This window comes from Heterodontus francisci, chromosome 29 (genome assembly GCF_036365525.1).
Source record: "Heterodontus francisci isolate sHetFra1 chromosome 29, sHetFra1.hap1, whole genome shotgun sequence".
In the NCBI taxonomy this organism is placed as follows: domain Eukaryota; kingdom Metazoa; phylum Chordata; class Chondrichthyes; order Heterodontiformes; family Heterodontidae; genus Heterodontus; species Heterodontus francisci.
Window position 1 is genome coordinate 63,720,936 of NC_090399.1, and position 22,981 is coordinate 63,743,916.

Here is a 22,981-nt window from a genome sequence, read left to right on the forward strand (position 1 = left end):
TCTAAAAATCAATCAATCTCTGCTTTGAATATACTCAATGTCTGAGCATCCACAGCCCTCTGGGGTAGAGAATTCCAGATGCAAAACCCTTTGGGGGAAGAAATTCCTCCTCATCTTAGTCCTAAGTGGTTGACCCTTATTCAGAGACTGTGTCTCCTAGTTCTAGACTCGACAGCTAGTGTATATACTTCAGCAGGTGGATATGTCACTGCAAGATGAAACGTGATAAAATGAGTTTATGAAGAGGACTGGGTGAGATGGGAGGCAGAGCTGCTTCCGAGTACTGAAGCAAAGGCAATTTCCCCTCCAGATTAACAGCAAAATCTTGCCGGACTCGAAGCCACTGATGAGGCCTGGTACATTCACAGATCATTTAAAAAAACTGGGAGTGTAGATGCTGCTTCAGCTGATACAGTATATTCAGTATGGAATAATATATCTTCGAATGTATTCAGAATACAGGCTGGGATTGTGTGTATATTGTGTTGGGACAGTTGGGAGATGGTGGTGTGGTGGTATTGTCATTGGATTAGTAACCCAGAGACCCGGGGTATTGCTCTGGGGACATGGTTTCGAATCCCACCACAACAGATCATGGAATTTGAATTTAATTAATAAAAAAATCTGGAATTAAAAGCTAGTCTAATGATGACCACCATTGTCGATTGTTGTTGAGAGAGACTAAGAGACAGAGGCAGAAATAGTGAGAGGAAATGAGGTGAGAAAGACAAAGTGAAAGAGAGAGAAGTAATAGAGGCAGAGAGATGAGAGGCCTTTCTCTATTATTAGGGATAAGCCTCTTCTGAAGCCGCCAGAGGAATTAGTTTCCCGCTAGCTATCCGAACTAAGCCTTTAATCATCAAGAACACTTCAAAATATCACCCATTAATCTTCTATCGTCAAGGAGATGCAAGGCTAGTCTGTAAAACCTATCCTTATTATTTAAACCTTTCAGCCCGATCTCCATTCTGGTGAATTTGTGTTTCACCCCCTCCAAAACTAAAACATCATTCTTCAGGTGTGGGGTCTAGAACTGTATGTACTGCTCTCAATGGAGTATTCCACTGACCCATGTGGATGTAATTCATCCAGTTCCAAGAGTTTATTTTCTCTAATATTTCCTGGTATCCCATCCTTTCTATTCTATATATTTTAATATCTACTTGGAATGCTGTCTAGTCCACATTGTTAGTCCAGCTGGTAAAAATTGAGATAAACTAATTCTCTAATATTTCTGCCATACCTCTGTCATTATCTGTGAGTTGTTCTTGTACATCCTTCAGTGACTCTGTCCCTATTCTGAATGACCTTTTGTTATCTATATGTGTCTGTATGATACTTTACTTCTGCTTTTCATATTCCTTGACTATTTATATTTGCTGCTCTTCTTTGCCTTCATAATTTTTTGACTTCATTCCTAATCTCTTTGATTTAGTTTTTCATCGTTTGCTCATTTTTGCCAATGTATTTAGTACATGATTTTTACTTTAGTTTCAATTTTGTCCTTATCCCTTTATTCGTCCATAATGATTCATAAAAGGCCAGTCTGTTCTTTTATCATGGAGTATATTTCTCCTGAAGTCTATGATTCCCCCGCACTGTTCTCTCTGTTTGTTAATATTCTGTTCCAGTTAAATCTTCACTCGTTGCATTCTCAATCCCCAATAATCAGCTTTTTCTAATCTATTTTTGGCTTTTCTTACTTGTATTGATCTGAATCATTGCCTTAAACCTTATTATGTTGTGACTGATATTGGCTCAATTTTCACTTAAGTTTGCTTTTCATATTTGCTCTGATTTATTTTCAACGACTAGATCCATCACCACTGCCTTGGTGGATTTCCAATCTGCTGGGTAGGAATTGCTGAGAAGTTGTGGTACACGTTGGCACCAACAACATAGCAAGGACAGGGATTGAGGTCCTACGTCAGATTTTCAGGAGCTAGGGAGGAAGTTGAAGAGTAGAACCTTGAGCTTAGTAATCTCTGGATTACTCCCAGTGCCACGTGTTAGCGAAAGTAGAAATAAGAAGATACGGAGGATCAATGCGTGGTTTACACACAAACACACAAATTAGGAGCAGGAGTAGGCCGCTCGGCCCCTCGAGCCTGCTCCTCTGATTGTAACCTCAACCCCACATTCCTGCCTACCCCCGATAACCTTTCACCCCTTGCTTATCAATAATCTATCTACCTCGGCCTTAACATTATTCAAAGACTCAGCTTTCACCGTCTTTTGAAGAAGAGAGTTACAAAGACTCACAACCCTCTGATTTCTGTCTTAAATGGGCAACTCCTTATTTTTAAATAGTGACCCCAAGTTATAAATTATCCCACAAGAGGAAACATCATGGCTTGAGATATAGTATAGGAAGCAGGGCTTCAGATTCTTGGGGCATTGGGACCAGTTCCGGGGCAGAAGGCACCTGGACAAAAGAGACAGGTTGCACCTGAACAGTAATGGGATCACAATCGTTGCAGGGAGATTCAGTAGTGTGGTTGGGAGAGTTTAAACTAAATTGACAGGGGGTGGGCACCAGTACATGGAAGTAGAAAAAGGAATAAGGTGCACAATGTGAGAGAGCGTTAGACTGGACTAGAGAAGTTCTGTATTAGATTGCAGCGGACTGAGAGGAATGCAAAGGATCATAGGATCAGAGAAGTAGGAGTAGGTCATTTGGCCTGTTGAGCCTGCTCTGTCATTCAAACTGATCATGGCTAATCATCTACCTCTACACCATTTTCCCCCAATATTCCCATATCCCTTGATATCATTAGTATTCAGAAATCTGTTTTGAACATGCTGAACGACTGAGTTTCCACAGCCCTCTGGGGGAGAGAATTCCAGATTCACCACCCTCTGAGTAAAGAAATTCCTCCTCATCTCAGTCTGAAATGACCTACCCCTTCTTCTAGACACACCAGCCAGAGGAAACATCCTATCCACATCTACCCTGTCACACCCTGTAAGAATTTTCTAAGTTTCAATGAGATCACCTCTCATTCTCTGAAATTCCGGAGAACACAGGCCCAGTTTCTGCAATCTCTCTTCATAAAACAATCCTGCCATCCCAGGGATTAGTCTGGTGAACCTCCGTTGCACACCCTCGATGGCTAGTATATCCTTCCTTAGATAAGGAGACCAAAACTGTACACAATACTCCAGACAGGATTACAATGCACGTGTGAAATTGCAAAAAGTATGGTGAAAAATTTTGGTAAGCTCCAAGCACAAATAGCAGTATGGGAATATGATGTAATGGCAATGTCAGAAATGTAGCTTAAAAATGGTGAGGACTGGGCACTGAATATACAAGGACATAAAGTGTTCAGAAAAGATAGAAAAGGAACAAAAAGGAGGTGGGGTGGCAGTCCTGATTAGGGAAGGCATTGTACTGTTGAAAGGAGAGGAAATCCTTGAAGGGGCAAGGACTAAATCCATTTGCTTAGAGCTGAGAAGCAAAATGTGTAAGATCACAGTACTGGGGGTATTCTATAGGCCTCCAAATAGTGATAGAGAGAAATAGAGGAACAAATCTGCAGGGAATTCACAGAGATGTGCAAGAACTATAGAGTGGTGATTTTGGGGGACTTTAATTGTCCAAATATCGATTGGGATAATTCTGGAGTCAAAGTTAAGAAGGGGGAGGAATTTCTGAAATGTGTTCAGGAGAATTTCCTTGACCAGTATGTTCTCAGCCCAACTAGAAAGGAGGTATTGCTGGATCTGGTGCTGGGAAATGAGGTGGACCAAGTATCAGTGGGGGAACACTTGGGTAGAGTGATCATCACATCATAAGGTTTAGACTAGTAACGTGGAAAAACAAGGAACTAAATAAGGCAGAATGTCTAGATTGGAAGAGAATTAATTTTAATGCGATGAGAAGGGATCGAACTTAAGGAACCAAAAACTGACAGGAAGCACTGTATCGGAACAATGGGATATCTTGAAGGAAGAGATGCTTCAGGTACAGGCTAGATACATTCCAACAAGGGCGATAGGTAGGGGAACCAAAAAAAGGATGACGAGGGAAATAGAGATTATGATGAAACAAAAAAAGAGGGTGTGTGGTGCATGTCAGGTGAATTCTTCAAGTGAGAATCAGGCCATTTACAATGGGTTGAGAGGAGAGGTGCAGCGGAAAATAAGACTGTCAAAGAGAGAATGTGAGAATAGGATGGCAGTCAACATAAAAGGGAACCCAAAATCTTTTACCAGCATGTAAACAGTAAGTGAGTAGTAAGATGTGAAGTGGGGCCTATTAGGGACAAAGTGGGTAATATATGCTGAGAGGAGCTGGGCAATATTTATAGACTTAATGAGTACTTTGTAACTCTGTTCACGAAGGCAGTGCAGTCTGACAAAATATCAGTGGAAGCAGAGAAGGTAGAGGTACTGGATAGGGTAAATATTGAGCGGGGGGGAGAGGGGTGGGGGGGGGGAGTACTAAAAAGGCTGGCTATGCTTCAGGTAAATAAGTCCCCTGATCCAGATGGCTTGCATCCCAGGTTACTAAAGGAAATGGGGATGGAGATAGCAGAAGGGTTTGCATAATCTTCCAATCTTCACTGGATATGGAGGAGGTGCTAGAGGACTGGAGAGTGACATCCTTATTCAAGAAGGTCAGTCCTAGCAACTACAGGCCAGTTAGTTTAACATCAGTGGTGGGTAAGGTTTTCGAAACAATAATTAGGGAGGAAATCAACTGAAACTTGGAGAGGTTTGAGTTAATTAAGGATAACCAGAACGGATTTGTAAAAGGCAGATCAGATTCAATCTCAATGATTTTTTTGATGAAGTAACAGCGAAGGTTGATGAGGGAATGTGGTGGATGTTGTTTGTACGGATTTTAATAAAGTGTTTGATAATGTACACATAAAAGGCTAGTTAAAAACACTGAAGCTCAGGGAATAGGAAGGTCAGTGTCCAATTGGATAAAAATATTGGCTTAAGGACAGAAAACAGCGACTTGCAGTAAATGGTTGTTTTTCAGACTGGAGAATGGTAGACAGTGGTGTTTCCCAGGAGTCAGTTCTGGAACGACTGCTTTTTTTTGCTAAATATAAATGATTTGCATCTTTTAATGCAGAGTAGAATTTTGAAATTTGCTGATGACACCAAATTTGGAGATGTGGCAATCTTTAAGGATGACATGAACCACCTGCAACAGGACATAGACAGGCCAGCAGAATGGGCTGACAGGTGGCAGATGGAATTTAATACTAACAAGTGTGAAGTGATGCATCTTGGCAGAAGGAATAAGGAGAGACAATATAGACTTAATAGCACAGTTTTAAAGAGCGCAGGAAGAGGGACCAGGGAGTGGACATATTGAGAGATTGGTTAGCAAAGCATATGGGATCTTGAGCTTCATAAATAGAGGCATTGAGTACAAAAGCAGGGAAGTTATGCTAAACCTTTATAAAGCACTGGTTAGGCCCCAACTGGAGAATTGTGTCCATTTCTGGTCACCACACTTTAGGAAGGATGTGAAAGTCCTGGAGAGGATGCAGAGGAGATTTACCAGAATGGTCCCAGGGATGGGGGATTTTAGTTACAGGTTAGGTTGGAAAAGCTGGGGTTGTTCTGCTTAGAGGAAAGGAGTTTGAGGAGAGATTTAATAGAGGTGTACAAGATTATACGAGTTAAGCTCGGCTCAAATCAAAGGCCAAGCCTGATGGCAGATGGTGAAATGCTCCCAGTATCTGGTTACACTCTCACCTCAGCAAAATCCTGGACGAATGGGATTCTCAGTAAAGATCCTCACCTTTCCAGTTATTGTTGATGATTCCTGTTTTCTCCCGTCTCCAACACCGAGGCTCTTGGTTCCAGCAGAACTGCTCTGGGGATCCGGTGACATTTCTCCAATCCCAGTTAGTGTGGCAATGATTCAACTTCTCTCTCTCTCTCCACCTTCCTGAGATATTCCACATGCCAAGAAACTATCAATAGAAAAATGATTCATATTAATCCCAGAACCTGTAACTGGAATACAATGGGACTGTTTTTATAATTATGATTGGATTTCATATCAATTTATTTGCAATTAATGAGTTGTCTTGAATTTTTAACTTGTTATTAAATTGGTCTTTTCTGTCCTTTGTCCTGTTGATCAGGACTGAACTCACTGGCAATGTCAGCTGTCACACCAGCTCCTCCCACACCGACATCCCAGTGATGGGGCGTAACCAGGGTCAGGAACCTGTCAGAAGCCAATCACACAGCACCCAGCAATGATGTCACAAAGCAGCCAGAGCCCCTCCCACTCGAGGTATCACAGGATCACATGACCAGGCTCTGCTCCTGGTGTGCAATCTCACTGGACATGAACATCAATCAGTCCCGTCTCCAACCCCACTCCCATCATAGAATGGTTGCAGCACAGAAGGAGGCCATTCCATTTGGCATGTCCATGCCAGCTCTCTGCAAGAACAACTCAGCTGGTTCCATTCCACTGCCCTGTCCCCATAAATCTGCATTTTTTTCCTCTTCAGGTTCTTATCCAATTCCCTTTTGAAAGTCCTGACTGTACCTGCCACCACCACTCTCAGGCAGTGAATTCCACTTCCTAACCACTCGAAGTGCGAAAAAGGTTTTCCCTCAACTCGCAGTTGGTTCTTTTGCCAGGGTCCTCTTGTTCTCTTCCACCAACAGGACCAGTTTCTCTCTATCTACTCTGCCGAGACCTCTCATGATCTTGAACACCACATCAAATCTCCTCTCAACCTTCTCTCCCACAAGGAGAACAGCCCCAGCTTCTCCAATCTATCCACGTAACTGAATTCCCTCACCCCTTAAACCATTTTTGTAAATCTTTTCTGTAACCTCTTCCTAATGTGCGGTGCCCAGAATTGGACATAATACTCCAGTTGAGGCCGAACCAGTATTTTATAAAGGTTCATCGTAACATCCTTGCCTTTGTACTCCATGCCTCTATTTATAAAGCCCTGGTTCCCATATGTTTTTGAACCTCTTTCTCAATCTGTGCTTGTCATCATCAATCATTTATGCACATATACCCCCAGGTCTCTCTGTTCCTGCACCCTCTTCAGAATTGTATCATTTATTTTATATTGCCTCTCCTTGTTCTTCCTAAAAACATATACCACTTCACAAAATCACAGAATCACCAAATTGTTCGAGTGCAGAGGAGGCCATTTGGCCCATCGTGTCTGCACCGGCTCTCTGAATGAGTAATTAACCTAATACCATTCCCCTGCCTTCTCCCCGTAACCCTGTACATTCTTTCTTTTCAGTTAACAGTCGAATTCCCTTCTGAATGCCTCAATTGAACCTGCCTCCACCATTCTCTTAGGCAGTGCATTCCAGATCCTAACCATTCGCTGTGTGAAAATGTTTTTCCTCATGTTACTTTTGCTTCTTTTACCAATTACTTTAAATTTGTGCCCTCTCGTTCTCCAATCTTTCATGAGTGGGAACAGTTTTTTCCTACCCACTCTGTCCAGACCCCTCATGATTTTGAATACTTCTATCAAATCACCTTTCAGCCTTCACTTCTCCATGGAAAACAGTCCCAACGTCTCCAATCTATCTGCATACCTGAAGTTCCTCATCGCTGGAACCATTCTCCTGAATCTTTTCTGTACTTTCTCCAAAGCCTTAACATCTTTCCTAAAGTGCAGTGCCCAGAATTGGACACAATACTCCAGCTGAGGACAAACTAGTGTCTTTCACAAGTTTACCATAACCTCCTTGCTCTTGTACTCTATGCCCCTAATTAATAAAGCCCAGGATACTGTATGCTTTATTTCCCACTCTTTCAACCTGTCCTGCCACCTTCAATGACTTATGCACATATATACCGAGGTCCCTCTGCTCTTTATGATCAGCCATGATCATACTGAATGCCGGTGCAGGCTCGAAGGGCCGAATGGCCTACTCCTATTTTTCTATGTTTCTGTATTGTCTCTCCATGTTCTTCCTACCAAAATGAATCACTTCACATTTCTCCGCATTGAACTTCATCTGCTACTTGTCTGCCCATTCCACCAACTTGTCTTTGTCCTTTTCAAGTTCTACACTATCCTCCTCACAGTTCACAATTTTTCCAAGTTTCGTATCATCTGCAACTACTGAAATTGTGTCCTGTACACCAAGGTCGAGGTCATTAATAATGATCAGGAAGAGCAAGGGTCCCAACACTGACCCCTGAGGAAATCCATTACAAATCTTCCTCCAGTCCAAAGAACATGCATTAACCACTAAATCTGTTTCCTGTCACTCAGCCAATTTTGTATCCATGTTGCTACTGTCCCTTTTATTCCATTAGCTATAATTTTACTGACAAGTCTGCTGTGTGGCACTGTATCAAATGCCTTCAGTCTTCTCTGTATGAAATGTCATCTGCCACATGCCTGCCCATTCCACCAGCCTGTCTATGTCCTCTTGAAGTCTATCACAGTCCTCAAAGTTCACAATGCTTCCAATTTTTGTGTCATTTGCAAATTTTCAAATTATGCCTTGCACACCCAAGTCTCAGTCATTAATATATATCATGAATTATAGAGTGATATGGCACTGGAGATGTCCATTCAGCCCATCGTGCCTGTGCTGGCTCTTTGAAAGAACTTTCCAATCAGTTATACACACCTGTTATTTCCACGTTGGCTGCAATTTTTTCAACTTTAATTATTCGTCCAATTCCCTTTTGACAGTTATTATTGAATCTGCTTCCATCACCTCTTCAGACAGAACATTCCAGATCATAATAATTCACTGTATAAATTACCATTTCCTCATGTTCCTTCTTGTTATTTTGCTAATTACCTTCAATGTGTGTCCTCTGGTTCCTGACATTCCTGCCATCAGAAACAATTTCTCCTTATTTACTCTTTCAAAACCATTCATAATTGTGAACAACTCTATCAAATATTCCCTTAACCTTCTCTGCTATAATGAAAACCACCCCAGTTTCTCTAATCTTTCCACATAACTAGGATTATATTGGATACACAGCACAGAAACAGGCCATTCGGCCCAGCCAGTCCATGCCAGCGGTTATGCACCACTCGAGCCTCCTCCTGTCTTTCCTCATGTAAATCTATCATTACCCTCTCTTCCCCTCTCCCTCCTATGATTCCCATTAAATGCATCTACACTATTTGCTTCAACCTCTCCCTGTGGTAGCGAGTTCCACATTCTCACCACTCTCTGGGTAAAGAAGTTTCTTCTATTGGATTTCTTGGTGACGATATTATATTGATGGCCTCGAGTGATGTTCTTCGCCACAAGAGGAAACATTCTCTCTGGATCCACTATATCACAACCTTCCATCATTTTAAAGACCTCTATTAGGCCACCCCTCAACCTCCCTTTTTGCAAACGAAAAGAGACCCAGTCTGTTCATCCTTTCCTGACATGTTTACCCACACATAAGAAAATGGCAGATTTGTTGAATAATTACTTTATGTCAGTCTTCACAGTAGAGGAAGATGATAATGTACCTGACATTCCAGGGAAATTGATGATGAATCAGGGACTAGGAGTCACTGAAGTAAATGAGTGTACCGAAGGCTCGAGTTCCTGATCATCTGGATCTCTGGCAGCAGGTCGTCCATCTTCAATGTGTGTGATGGGTGTGACAGGAGAGGGGCATTCTGATCAGTCAGGAACTCCGAGACTAACTGAAAGAGAGAGAGGCTGCAATCAGAAACATACAATGAGGGATATCCAACTAGTGTGCACTGAGCCCCACAAAGCACAGGAAGATCCCAGGCTCCATCCCCAGCTCATGCTGAAGGAGCTTCTCTCACCCAGTCTGGTACAGAACCCCATACACAGAGCACAGGAAGATCCCAGGATCCATTCCCAGCCTGTGCTATGTGACATGCTCAAAGCTGGTGTGGTACCAAAGCCCAAACACAGAGCACAGGAAGATCCCAGGCGCTATCCCCGCCTTGTGCTGAGTGATCTGACTCCAGGGGGTTTGAACAGTTGCTGCAGCTCCTTCACTGGCAGGACTGAGGAACTGCAGCGTGACATGTTTACATCGGATTCTCCCACTGGCAACCCTGAGTTGGCGATTAATAGTCGGACGACGCGGGGATTCCCAGCCCTAAACGCCTTCCTTCTTCTGGAGCCCCGTAGCTGGATCATAAACCTGGCCAAGGCTGGGAAACTGAAATCCCCGCCAAAACACAGCCACCCGCTGCCGCTCTGCCCAGTGTGTGATCAGACCGCGTATAATCCCCGCCCTCGAGACATGAGGAGGCCAATCAGAGCGGACGGTTAGAGACCGACACGGCCCCAACCAATGGCAAGGACTACAATGTGACCGACATCTTCTGCAACCAATAAGGTTATCGTATTGTCTGAGTGACAGCTGCGTTAACCAATCGACATGCAGTCTTTCCTTCTCCGCCGTGCAACATGTCTCGACACAGCAGAAGCAGCGTGTCAAATTCCGACCAATCCTAGCGCGGCATTGCTCAGCTCAGCACCGCCTCTCAATGCATGTGACCAACAGCTCAGTGAACCAATCGGTGAGCAGAATTGCTGCACACTAACCAATCAAAGAAGAGCGGTGCTGCTCAATTCCTGTCGTGTTCCTCCCCGTCCAGAGTCATTGCATCCACTTGGCTGAACGTCTTTACGTCATGGCGCTCTGACGGCCAATTCCGACCAGTTCGCTGTTGATGCTGGAGGCGGGGCAAAGGTACTTAAAGCGAGTCTGCACAGAGAATTACTGTTGTACAACCATATTTCACTGTTGTCAATTGCAGCATGAGCTGAACTGCGGGTAATCAGTGAATGAGAGGAGAGGCACCCGGGGGAAAGGGAGGTGAAGGAAGACAGTGAGGTAGAGTGACGGAGAGGGTTGGAGAGAGAATTCCAGAGTTTAGGGCCGAAGCAGCGGAAGGTGCCACCAATGATGAAGCGATTAAAATCAGGGATGTTCAAGATGGCAGAATTAGAGCAGCAGAGATACCTCAGAGGGTTGAGGGGGTGGAGGAGATTACAGAGATAGGGAGGGAGCGAGGTCATGGAGTGATTTGAAAACAAGGATGAGAATTTTAAAATCAAGACGTTGCTTGACCGGGAGACAATGTAGTTCAGTGAACACAGGGGTGATTGCGGAATGGGAACTGGAGTGAATTCAGGTTAGTTTTAGATGAGTTTTAGTTTCTGCAGGGTGAAAATAGGAGGCTGGCCAGGAGTGCATTGGAATAGTCAAGTCTAGAGATAACAAGAGCATGGATGAGGATTTCAGCAGCTGATGAAGGTTTTAGTTGCAGATAAGTTGAGACAGAATCAACGATGTGTGACATTACATAGCTGCAAATAGACAGTCTCCGTGATAGAGCAGATAGGTGGTCGGAAGCTGATCTCAGGGTCAAATGGGATGCCAATGTTACAACAGTTTGGTTCAGCCTCAGACAGTGACCAATGAGAGGGATGGAGTCAATGATTAGGGAATGGAATTTGTGGCAGGGACCCAAGACAATGACTTTGGTCTTCCGAATATTTATTTGATGGAATTTTCAGCTCATCCGTTGCTGCATTTCAGACAAGCAATGTGACAAATCAGAGACAGTGGAGGGTTGAGAGGTGGTGGTGAGGTAGAGCTGGGTGTTATCAGCGCAGATGTGGAAACTGACAATATGTTTATGGACGATGTTTCCGCGGGGAAGCATGGAGATGGGAAATAGAAGGAAGTCAAGGAAAGCTCCTTGAGAGATTGTAGAGCTAACAGTGGGAGAGCAGGAAGAGAAGCCATTGCAGGTGATTCTCCAGCTATGACTGGAAAGATAAGAATGGAAGTAAGCAAGGTCAGTCCCACCCAGCTGGAAAATGTGGGAAAGGAGTTGGAGGAGGCCGGTGTGGTCAACCATGTCAAAAGGTGCAGACAGGTTGAGAAGGATGAGGATGGGTAGACTGCCTTTGTCACAGTCACATAGGATGTCATTAATGACTTGATGAGAACCGTTTCAGTATATTGACAGGGGCAGAAACCTGATTGGAGGGATTCAAACACGGAGTTCTGGGAAAGGTGAGCACGGATTTGGGAGAAGGACTTTGGAGAGGAAAGGGAGGCTGGAGATTGTGCAGTAATTTTCCCGGACAGTGTGGTCAAGGGTGGAATATTTAAGGAGTGTATGATGATGATAGATTAGAAGGTGAGGGAGACACTTCCTCCTTTAAGATGCTCCATAAAACCTACCTCTTTGACCAAGCTTTCAGTCACCTGTCCTAATATCTACTTATGTGACTCGGTATCTAATTTTGCCTGATCATCGCTCCTGTGAAACACTTTGTAATGTTTTACTATATGAAGACACTCCATCATTGCCAGTTGTTGTTGGTTATAGATATGTGTGTCAATATGGGAGGGTTTCAATTCGGTATCCACAGCAGATAATTTATTGGTTGACATGTACACTTCAAATCAGCATTGATATAATTTAAAATATTAAGTATGAGCTTATCATAAGACTTATCTATAACTCCAGGCGCTGCTTCACAAACCACTGACCACCTCCAGGCGCGTATCCATTGTCTCTCGAGATAAGGAGGCCCAAAAGAAGATCTATAACTCACCACAATAGAAATATAAATCCAAGCAGCATTGTGTAATATAAGGCAGCAGGTGTACAATATATCTGGGTAGACTTATCTCTCGGAATAACATCTATCTGCAATATTGTATTGATAAGCTAACATTATTAGTGGTAACTATAGAGATGTGAGTGTGTGCAATTTAATGCAACATATCTATACATTGAAATGGAGGACCTAATATTTCAGAAAACAAGTATAACTTTAAACAGTAGATAAATAATTTGAAACCATGTATATATTAAAAGGGTTTGTACCTATTTAAGTAGCTTCTTCCAACCAAAAGCAACCACATTTACACAGCATATTGTTACGGACGGTTGTGAAGGAATGTGGGTGGTTCCCACTGTTCACCACCCAACTGACTGCAATCGTGTTTAGTTAAAAATGATGCTTTAGCTACTGAGTATCTTTTTGGTCAAAAAATAGACAAATGGCAGATTTTCTTGTTGGTTAAAAAAATAACTATTTTTACACAATTCCTGAAATGGTTACAACTTCACTCACACACATACTCAGTCACACACACATAAACAAGAATAGATAGATAGAGAGAAAAGGGTAGGAGTTAGTTCAAACTGAGGTAGGTATTCATGGTTAACAGTAAACATGTTGAAAATTCTCAGGAGACCAGTCTCTTTTAAAGGTGCAGGCCTGGGTATATGCAGTCTTGGCTTGTTGAGGTGTTGCAGATTTCTAGAGGGTAAGACTTCAGACTGGAGCTGGTGGTCATTTTCAGTTCCCTGCTGCAGCAAGTTGAAGGGTAGACTTGGCAGCAGGACATCTTCTTGCTTGGCTGGAACTGTTTCCACAGTCCCTGGCCTGACTGCTTTCTGAAGGTGTTTGCTTGATCTCTGTCTCTCTCTCCAGACATTTACCTTTCAAGATAAAAGTTTATCACATTAGAGTTTCTGTTAGGAAACACATGACCTGTCCCCTGTTGTGACCACAAAATGGGTCAGGATGTGATAGTGATTGCTATCGATTGATGTTTAAATGGCTAGCATTCTGTGAAGATGTTGCTACTTTACACCTTATTCATCTTGGTTTGAGTTGTGAGTCTGATTGTCTCCAGCATCCTCTGTTAGTCTATTCACATCAATCATAGTCATTAATATGCCTTGGCTCCTTTCAATTTCACAGGGGTTTTCCACAGAGTTATTTCAGACAAGGCTAATGAGCTTCATCTTTGCAGTTGAGTTTGTGGATTTCCAGTACAGGAGCGGTCACATGGTCACTACTCCATTTTGACTGTGTTTCAAGTGTTCAAGTTCCTGTGATGTATTTTAACAGCTGACTTTTAAACTTCATGATTCCTCCATTTCATTGTTTATTTCATCACGGCTCCTTCCGTGCAGGACAATATCCATCATTTAAACCAGCATGTGTCCATCAATCGATATCATTTTTCAAAATACTTGTTCCAGTGTTTCTTCCTCTTTTCATCCCCATGTTCAAGGTCACAGGACACTGACCAGTTAGATGGGAACAGGAGAGATCAGATGAGTTTAAAATGGGATTTAATCTTCAGTCCCTCCATATCCTGCTCTTTCACCCAACTCAGTTAGTAACTCTCTCTACTCTAAGGCAGGAGGCTGTGGGTTCAAGGCCCACTTCAGAGACTTGAGCCCCATAATCCAGGCTGACACTCCCTAATGCCAGTACTGAGGGAGTGCTGCACTGTCAGAGGTGCTGTCATTCAGATGAGACATTAAACCCGAGGGCCCCATTTACCCCCTCAGGTGAATGTAAAGGATGGCATCTAATGGAAGAAGGGCAGTGAAGTTCTCCCTGGTGCCCTTGGTTGATGTTTATTCTTCAAATAACACCCCAAACAGATTACCTGTTGTTTTATATCATTGATACTTATGGAAGCTTGCTGTGCATACATTGGTTGCCATGTTTCCGACAACAGTGACTGCAGTTCAGAAGTACATCATTGGCTGTAAAGCTCTTTGGGATAGAGTCATAGAGTTATACAGCACAGAAACAGGCCCTTCGGCCCATCGTGTCCATGCCGGCCAGCAAGCACCTATCTACTCTAATCCCATTTTCCAGCACTTGGCCCGTAGCCTTGTATGCTATGGCGTTTCAAATGTTCATCTAAATACTTCTTAAATGTTGTGAGGGTTCCTGCCTCTACCACCCCTTCAGGCAGTGTGTTCCAGATGCCAACCACTTTCTGGGTGAAAAGATCTTTCCTCAAATCCCCTCTAAACCTCCTGCCCCTTACCTTAAATCTATGTCCACTGGTTATTGACCCCTCTGCTCAGGGAAAATGTTTCTTCCTATATACCCTATCTGCCCCTCATAATTTTGTATACCTCAATCAGGTCCCCCCTCAGCCTTCTCTGCTCTAAGGAAAACAACCCTAGCCTATCCAGTCTCTCTTCATAGCTGAAATGCTCCAGCCCAGGCAACATCCTGGTGAATCTCCTCTGCACCCTCTCCAGTGCAATCACATCCTTCCTATAGTGTGGTGACCACTGTACACAGTACTCCAGCTGTGGCCTAACTAGTGTTTTATACAGCTCCATCATAACCTCCCTGCTCTTATATTCTATACCTCAGCTAATGAAGGCAAGTATCCCGTAAGCCTTCCTAACCACCTTATCTACCTGTGCTGCTGCCTTCAGTGATCTATGGACAAGTAGACCAAGGTCCCTCTGACCCTCTGTACCACCTCGGGTCCTACCGTCCATTGTATATTCCCTTGCCATGTTAGTCCTCCCAAAATGCATCACCTCACACTTCTCAGGATTAAATTCCATTTTCCACTGCTCTGCCCATCTTCCCAGTCCATCTATTCTCAGGTAGTAAAGGGTGCTATAGAAATGCAAGTTCTTCCTTTCATTTATAGAAAGATTTAGAGCACAGAAAGAGGACATTTGGCCCATCATGTCAATGCCAGCCAGAAAAGAGCTTTCCATTCTAATCCCACCTTCCAGCTCTTGGTCTGTAGTCCTGTAGGTTACAGCACCTCAACGATATTTCTAAGTATTTTCTCACTGTTCTGATGGTTTCTGCCTCCAGCAACCTTTCAGACAGTGACTTCCAGATCCCCACCATCCTCGGGGTGAAAAATTCACCCCCTCTCATTCTTCTACCAATTACATTAAATCTATGCCCCCTGGTTATTAACATCCCTGCTAAGGGAAATAGGTCCTTCCTATCTACTCTGTCTAGGCCCCTCATAATTAATACACCTCAATTAAATCTCCCCTCAGCCTTCTCGGTTCTACAGAAAACAACCCCAGCCTATCCAATCTTTCCTCACAGTTAAAATTCTCCATTCCTGGCAACATGCTCATAAATCTCCTCTGCACCCTATCTACTGCAATCACATCCTTCCTGTAATTACAGTGACCAGAACTGTACACTGTTCTCTAGCTGCTGTCGAACAAATGTTTTATACAGTTTTCTAGCATAACCTCCCTACTCAGCGAATAAGTGTAAGTATCCCTTATGCCTTCGTGACCACCTTATCCACCTGTCCATCCACCTTCATGTATCTGAAGACAAACACTCCAGGGTCCCCCTGTTCCTATACACTTCTCAGAATTGCACCATTTATTCTGTATTCCCTGGTGTTGTTTGCCCTCCCCAAATGCTTAATTCACACTTCTCTAGACTGAATTCCATTCACCACTTTTCTGCCCACCTGACCACTTCATTGATATCTTCCTGTGGTCTACAGTTTTCTTTCTCACTATCAATCACAAGGCCAATTATTGTATCATCTGCAAAATTCTTAATCATTGGTATGTTGGCCTTCATAGCGAGAGGATTCAAGTACAGGAGCAAGGATGTCTTACTGCAATTATATAAGGCCTTGGTGAGACCATATCTGGAGTATTGTGTGCTGTTTTGGTCTCCTTATCTGAGGAAGGATGTTCTTGCTATGGAGGGAGTGCAGCGAAGGTTCACCAGACTGATTCCTAGGATGGCAGGACTGATGTATGAAGAGAGATTGGGTCTATTAGGCTTGTATTCACTAGAGTTTAGAAGAATGAGAGGGGATCTCATAGAAAACTACAAAATTCTATCAGGACTGGACTGACTAGATGCAGGAAGGATGTTCCCGATGGTGGGGGATTCCTGGACCAGGGGTCACAGTCTAAGGATAAGGGGTAAGCCATTTAGGACTGAGATGAGGAGAGATTTCTTCACCCAGAGAGTGGTGAACCTGTGGAATTCTCTACTACAGAAAGCAATTGAGGCCAAATCATTAAATATATTCAGGAAAGAGTTAGATATAGTTCTTAGGGCTAAAGTGATACAGGGAGAAAGTGGGAGCTGGGTACTGAGTTTTGATGAAAGCCATGATCATATTGAATGGCGGAGCAGGCTCGAAGGGCCGAATGGCCTACTCCTGCTCCTATTTTTCTATGTTTCTATTCTACGTTTATTTAAATCTAAATCATCGATATATACCTCAAACAGTAAGGGGCCCAGTCCTGAGTCCTGTGGAACCTCACTGGAAACAACCTATCAGTCATAAAAAGACACCCATCGACCCTTTGCTTCCTGCCACTGAGTCAATTTTGTATCCAACTTTGCTCTGGATCCCAATGGGCTTTTGCTTTCATGACCAGTCCGCCATGTGGGACCTTATCAAAAGCCTTGCGTAAATTCATGTCGAGTATATCAAATGCACTACCTTCATCAACACATCTTGTTACCTCCTCAAAGAATTCAACTGAGTTAGTCAGACACAACCTTCCCTTAACTAATGGTCCTTGATTAAACTGTTCTAGATGATGGTTCATACCATCTCTCAGAATTATTTCCAATAATTTTCCCACTACCGAGGTTAAGCTGACTGGCTGTAATTACTCAGTCTATCCCTTCCTCCCTTTTTATATAATGGTAAAACTTTAGTGGTCCCCCACTTCACCGGCACCATGCCTGCAGCCAGAGAAAATTAGAAAATGATGGTCAGAGCCTCTGCTATTTCACCCCTTTCACCTGAAAACTACACGTGATCTTTCCTCTGAACTTATTCAACAGCCTCTCACCAAAATATCACGGGATTCCCTCTGCTTGGAAACTCAGAGAGACGATCACTGTCTCCAGTCTGTCTGCCATCTCCTCATCCAGCACAGAGAGCTGGTCTTCCACTGAACTTTACTCACACAAGCTGACTCTACATTTCCAACACTCTCGATATTGGGTGCACGGGACAGGATTCATTGTCAAGAAAACTTCCTTGCTGGTCACCTTCTGAGTCCAGTTCTTAGTGTGTTTGGTGGATACCACACAGTGAACTGGTTACATTTATATAACAATGTTATGTATCACCTTTACAAATCACTGGGTTAGGTCTCAGCTGGAGAATTGTCTTCACTTTAGGAAGGATGTCAAGTCATTGGAGATTGTGCTGAGGAGATTGAGCAGAATTGGTTATGTGGAGAGTTGGAGAAGCTGGGATTGTTCTCCTCAGAGCAGAGAAGGTTAAGGGGGAGATTTAACTATAAGGGGTTTTGACAGAATAAATAAGAAGAAACTGTTTCCAGTGACAGGAGGGTCAGTAACTAGAGGACACAGATTTAAGATAATTGGTGAAAGAACCAGAGGGGCAGATGATGAGAATATTTTTTACGCAGTGTGTTGTTATGATCTGAATAAAGTAATGACAAGGTGGTGGAAGCAGATTCAATAGTAATTTTCAAAAGGGAATTGGATAAATAGCGGAACTTCAGGTCTATGGTGAAAGAGCAGGGCAGTGGGAATGATTGGATAGCTCTTCCAAAGAGCTGGCACAGAAACTATGGGCCAAATGGCCTCCTACTGGATCATTCAGGGAACATTGAGCTGTAACACTCTCTGCTACCAGGAGGAGGCACCATCATCTAAAACATCCCCAATCCCCCTAAATGCAGCCAACACTGACTCTCCCCATTTAACAGTAACTCTGGGAACATCAGTGATTTACTCAACATTGATCTCTCCTTTCTTCCTCCTTCCTCACTGGCTCATTCAAGATGAACTCAACTGACCCGCAATTTCTGCAATTATTTTCTAGATTGAATTCAGGGCAGATTCCTGACACAACATATCGTGTAACTGACAAGAAAACAGGGTGTACTAGATTTAACAATGAATAATGACCAGGAATTAATTAACAACTTGCAGGTTGATAGGTAAATTGGCCATTGTAAATTGCCTCTAGTGTAGGTAGGTGGTAGGGGAATTGAGGGAAGGTGGGGATGTGGTAGGGAATATGGGATTAATATAGGATTAGTATAAATGGGTGATTGATGGTTGGCACAGACTCGGTGGGCTGAAGGGCCTGTTTCAGTGCTGTATCACTCTATGACTGTGACTATAACATTCGGATAGTAAATGAACATTTAGCAATCAGTGACCACAATATGTCAGAGACAGACATTCAGTTCCAGGAGAAAGGTCCCCCACATGCTATGGTTTTAATGTTAGTGAGGCTGACTTGGACAGAATGACATGTAAGGTGAACACATAAAACTCAGCTGAGCTGTTAACAGGGAAACCGAGAGTAAAACAATGGGAGGCTATTAAAGAAGTATTGAGTACAATAGGTATCAAATACAGAACCCTAAAGAGAATGAAGAGGGGACAGAATCCCAGATCTTAAAACAGTGATGTTGAAGGAATTGTGATCTATGTTCAAATAGAACCATTGAAAAATTATAGCATAGAAGGAGGCCATTCAGCTCATCATGTTTGTGCTGGCTGAAAAAACTAGCTGCTCAATCTGATCTAAAACTTGAATGTAGGAGAATAAAACAGAACTTTGCCCAGGGATGAAAGAGGAATAATGGGGAAAAGAAGATGTTTGTACTAAAAAAGGAATAGAATCTTCCCCACTCTCGAGTTTGAGTGGCTGGTTTTGGTGTTTATGGAGTGTATAACATGGTCGTACTTTACCTTTACAGACATCGGACATTTATCTAGAGGCTGGAGACTTTTGACTGCTGTTTTTATTCACATCCACATATCTAACAAATTCCTGTGGGTGAAAATGTCTATTTACTATTTTAGAGCTGCTTCAATTTGTTGCCATTCCCTCTCAGGAGACCCGATCAGAGGGGAGCAGCCACAAGGGTTACTGACAGTTTCCTGATATCCCCTTTCAAATGGTTCCCACCTGGAGAAACATTAACTGGGAGGCAGGGTTAGTCCCCTCCCCCTCATTTCCATGTTATTACAATGTCTCTCCATGTTGTAGACACAGATGCTCCACCCACTTCCCTAGGACAAGCTTCGAGAATCCCGGTGCTTGAGGGACTGCAGTCCGAGGCTCCACCCGAGCAGACAGGAGCGGTGGGATGGATCAGTGAGCAGGCAGGAGCGGTGGGATGGAGCAGCAAGCAGAAAGGATCGGCAGGTTGGAGCAGCAAGCAGACAAGAGCAGCGGGATGGAGCAGCAAGCAGTCAGGAGCAGCGGGATGGAGCAGCAAGCAGTCAGGAGCAGCGGGATGGAGCAGCAAGCAGTCAGGAGCGGTGGGATGGAGCAGCAAGCAGAAAGGATCGGCAGGTTGGAGCAGGGAGCAGTCAGGAGCGGCTGGATGGAGCAGCAAGCAGTCAGGAGCAGCAGGTTGGTGCAGCGAGCAGTCAGGAGCAGCGGGATGGAGCAGCAAGCAGACAGGATCGGCAGGTTGGAGCAGCGAGCAGTCAGGAGCGGCTGGATGGAGCAGCAAGCAGACAGAATCGGCAGGTTGGAGCAGCGAGCAGTCAGGAGTGGCGGGATGGAGCAGCAAGCAGACAGGATCGGCAGGTTGGAGCAGCGAGCAGACAGGAGCAGCGGGATGGAGCAGCAAGCAGACAGGATCGGCAGGTTGGAGCAGCGAGCAGTCAGGAGCGGCTGGATGGAGCAGCAAGCAGTCAGGAGTGGCGGGCTGGAGCAGCGAGCAGACAGGAGTGGCGGGATGGAGCAGCAAGCAGTCAGTAGCGGTGGGATGGAGTAGCGAGCAGACAGGAGCGGCGGGATGGAGCAGCGAGCAGTCAGGAGCGGCAGGATGGAGCAGGGAGCAGTCAGGAGTGGTGGGATGGAGCAGGGAGCAGTCAGGAGCGGCGGGATGGAGCAGCGAGCAGACAGGAGCGGCGGGATGGAGCAGCGAACAGTCAGGAGCGGCGGGATGGAGCAGCGAGCAGACAGGAGTGGCAGGATGGAGCAGGGAGCAGTCAGGAGTGGTGGGATGGAGCAGGGAGCAGTCAGGAGCAGCGGGATGGAGCAGCGAACAGTCAGGAGCGGCGGGATGGAGCAGCGAGCAGACAGGAGCGGCAGGATGGAGCAGGGAGCAGTCAGGAGTGGTGGGATGGAGCAGGGAGCAGTCAGGAGCAGCGGGATGGAGCAGCGAGCAGCCAGGAGCGGTGGGATGGAGCAGCGAGCGCAGGAGCGGAGGGATGGATTAGCGAGCAGACAGGAGCGGCTGGATGGAGCAGCGAGCACAGGAGCGGAGGGATGGATTAGCGAACAGACAGGAGTGGAGGGATGGATCAGCGAGCAGACAGGAGCGGAGGGATAGATCAGCGAGCAGTCAGGAGCAGCGGGATGGATTAGCGAGCAGACAGGAGCGGCTGGATGGAGCAGGGAGCAGTCAGGAGCCGTGGGATGGAGCAGCGAGCGCAGGAGCGGAGGGATGGATCAGCGAGCAGACAGGAGCGGCTGGATGGAGCAGGGAGCAGTCAGGAGCGGTGGGATGGAGCAGCGAGCACAGGAGCGGAGGGATGGATTAGCGAGCAGACAGGAGCGGAGGGATGGAGCAGCGAGCAGTCAGGAGCAATGGGATGGAGCAGGGAGCAGTCAGGAGCGGTGGGATGGATTAGCGAGCAGACAGGAGCGGAGGGATGGATCAGCGAGCAGACAGGAGCGGCGGGATGGAGCAGCGAGCAGTCAGGAGCAGCGGGATGGAGCAGCGAACAGTCAGGAGCGGCTGGATGGAGCAGCGAGCAGTCAGGAGTGGCGGGATGGATCAGCGAGCAGACAGGAGCGGCTGGATGGAGCAGCGAGCAGTCAGGAACGGTGGGATGGAGCAGCGAGCACAGGAGCGGAGGGATGGATCAGCGAGCAGACAGGAGCGGCGGGATGGAGCAGCGAGCAGACAGGAGCGGTGGGATGGATCAGGGAGCAGTCAGGAGCAGTGGGATGGAGCAGCGAGCACAGGAGCGGTGGGATGGAGCAGCGAGCAGACAGGAGCGGCTGGATGGAGCAGGGAGCAGTCAGGAGCCGTGGGATGGAGCAGCGAGCGCAGGAGCGGAGGGATGGATTAGCGAGCAGACAGGAGCGGCTGGATGGAGCAGGGAGCAGTCAGGAGCGGTGGGATGGAGCAGCGAGCACAGGAGCGGAGGGATGGATTAGCGAGCAGACAGGAGCGGAGGGATGGAGCAGAGAGCAGTCAGGAGCAACGGGATGGAGCAGGGAGCAGTCAGGAGCGGTGGGATGGATTAGCGAGCAGACAGGAGCGGCTGGATGGAGCAGCGAGCAGTCAGGAGTGGCGGGATGGATCAGCGAGCAGACAGGAGCGGCTGGATGGAGCAGCGAGCAGTCAGGAGCGGTGGGATGGAGCAGTGAGCACAGGAGCGGAGGGATGGATCAGCGAGCAGACAGGAGCGGCGGGATGGAGCAGCGAGCAGACAGGAGCGGTGGGATGGAGCAGGGAGCAGTCAGGAGCAGTGGGATGGAGCAGCGAGCACAGGAGCGGTGGGATGGAGCAGCGAGCAGTCAGGAGCGGTGGGATGGAGCAGCGAGCAGTCAGGAGCGGTGGGATGGAGCAGGGAGCAGTCAGGAGCAGTGAGATGGAGCAGCGAGCACAAGAGCGGCGGGATGGAGCAGCGAGCAGACAGGGGCAGTGGGATGGAGCAGCGAGCACAGGAGCGGTGGGATGGAGCAGGGAGCTGTCAGGAGCGGTGGGATGGAGCAGCGAGCACAGGAGCGGTGGGATGGAGCAGCGAGCAGTCAGGAGCGGTGGGATGGAGCAGGGAGCAGTCAGGAGCGGTGGGATGGAGCAGGGAGCAGTCAGGAGCCGTGGGATGGAGCAGCGAGCAGTCAGGAGCGGCGGGATGGATCAGCGAGCAGACAGGAGAGGCGGGATGGAGCAGCGAGCAGACAGGAGAGGCGGGATGGAGCAGCGAGCAGACAGGAGAGGCGGGATGGAGCAGCGAGCAGACAGGAGCGGCGGGATGGAGCAGCGAGCAGACAGGAGAGGCGGGATGGAGCAGCGAGCAGACAGGAGCGGCGGGATGGAGCAGCGAGCACAGGAGCGGCGGGATGGAGCAGCGAGCACACGTCTGCAGGCGGAAGCAGCGACTGAGGCGACGAGTGCGGGAGGGAGTGGGTTAAGGTTGGGGGAATCAGGCGGGAATCGCGGCCATTGACGGGTCGGGCAACACTCGGACGTCATCTCGTTGACGTCATTACGTGGTG

At 46.1% G+C, this 22,981-nt stretch overlaps 1 protein-coding gene across 9 annotated transcripts in view; it reads right to left on the bottom strand.

The window, feature by feature from the left end:
* LOC137345659 (uncharacterized) overlaps window positions 1-10,205 on the bottom strand; it is a 76,759-nt gene extending 66,554 nt beyond the window's left edge. For 4 of the 9 annotated variants that reach the window (XM_068008908.1, XM_068008912.1, XM_068008905.1 and 1 more), the window contains exons 1-3: window positions 9,465-10,205; window positions 8,788-8,819; window positions 5,768-5,942 (exon numbers count right to left, since the gene is read on the bottom strand). In XM_068008908.1, coding sequence (XP_067865009.1) covers window positions 5,768-5,942; window positions 8,788-8,819; window positions 9,465-9,471 — 214 coding nt within the window. In that variant the 5' untranslated portion in view covers window positions 9,472-10,205. The other 5 variants (XM_068008909.1, XM_068008907.1, XM_068008904.1 and 2 more) reach the window with 2 other exon arrangements.
* Between the last annotated feature and the right edge of the window lie 12,776 nt (window positions 10,206-22,981).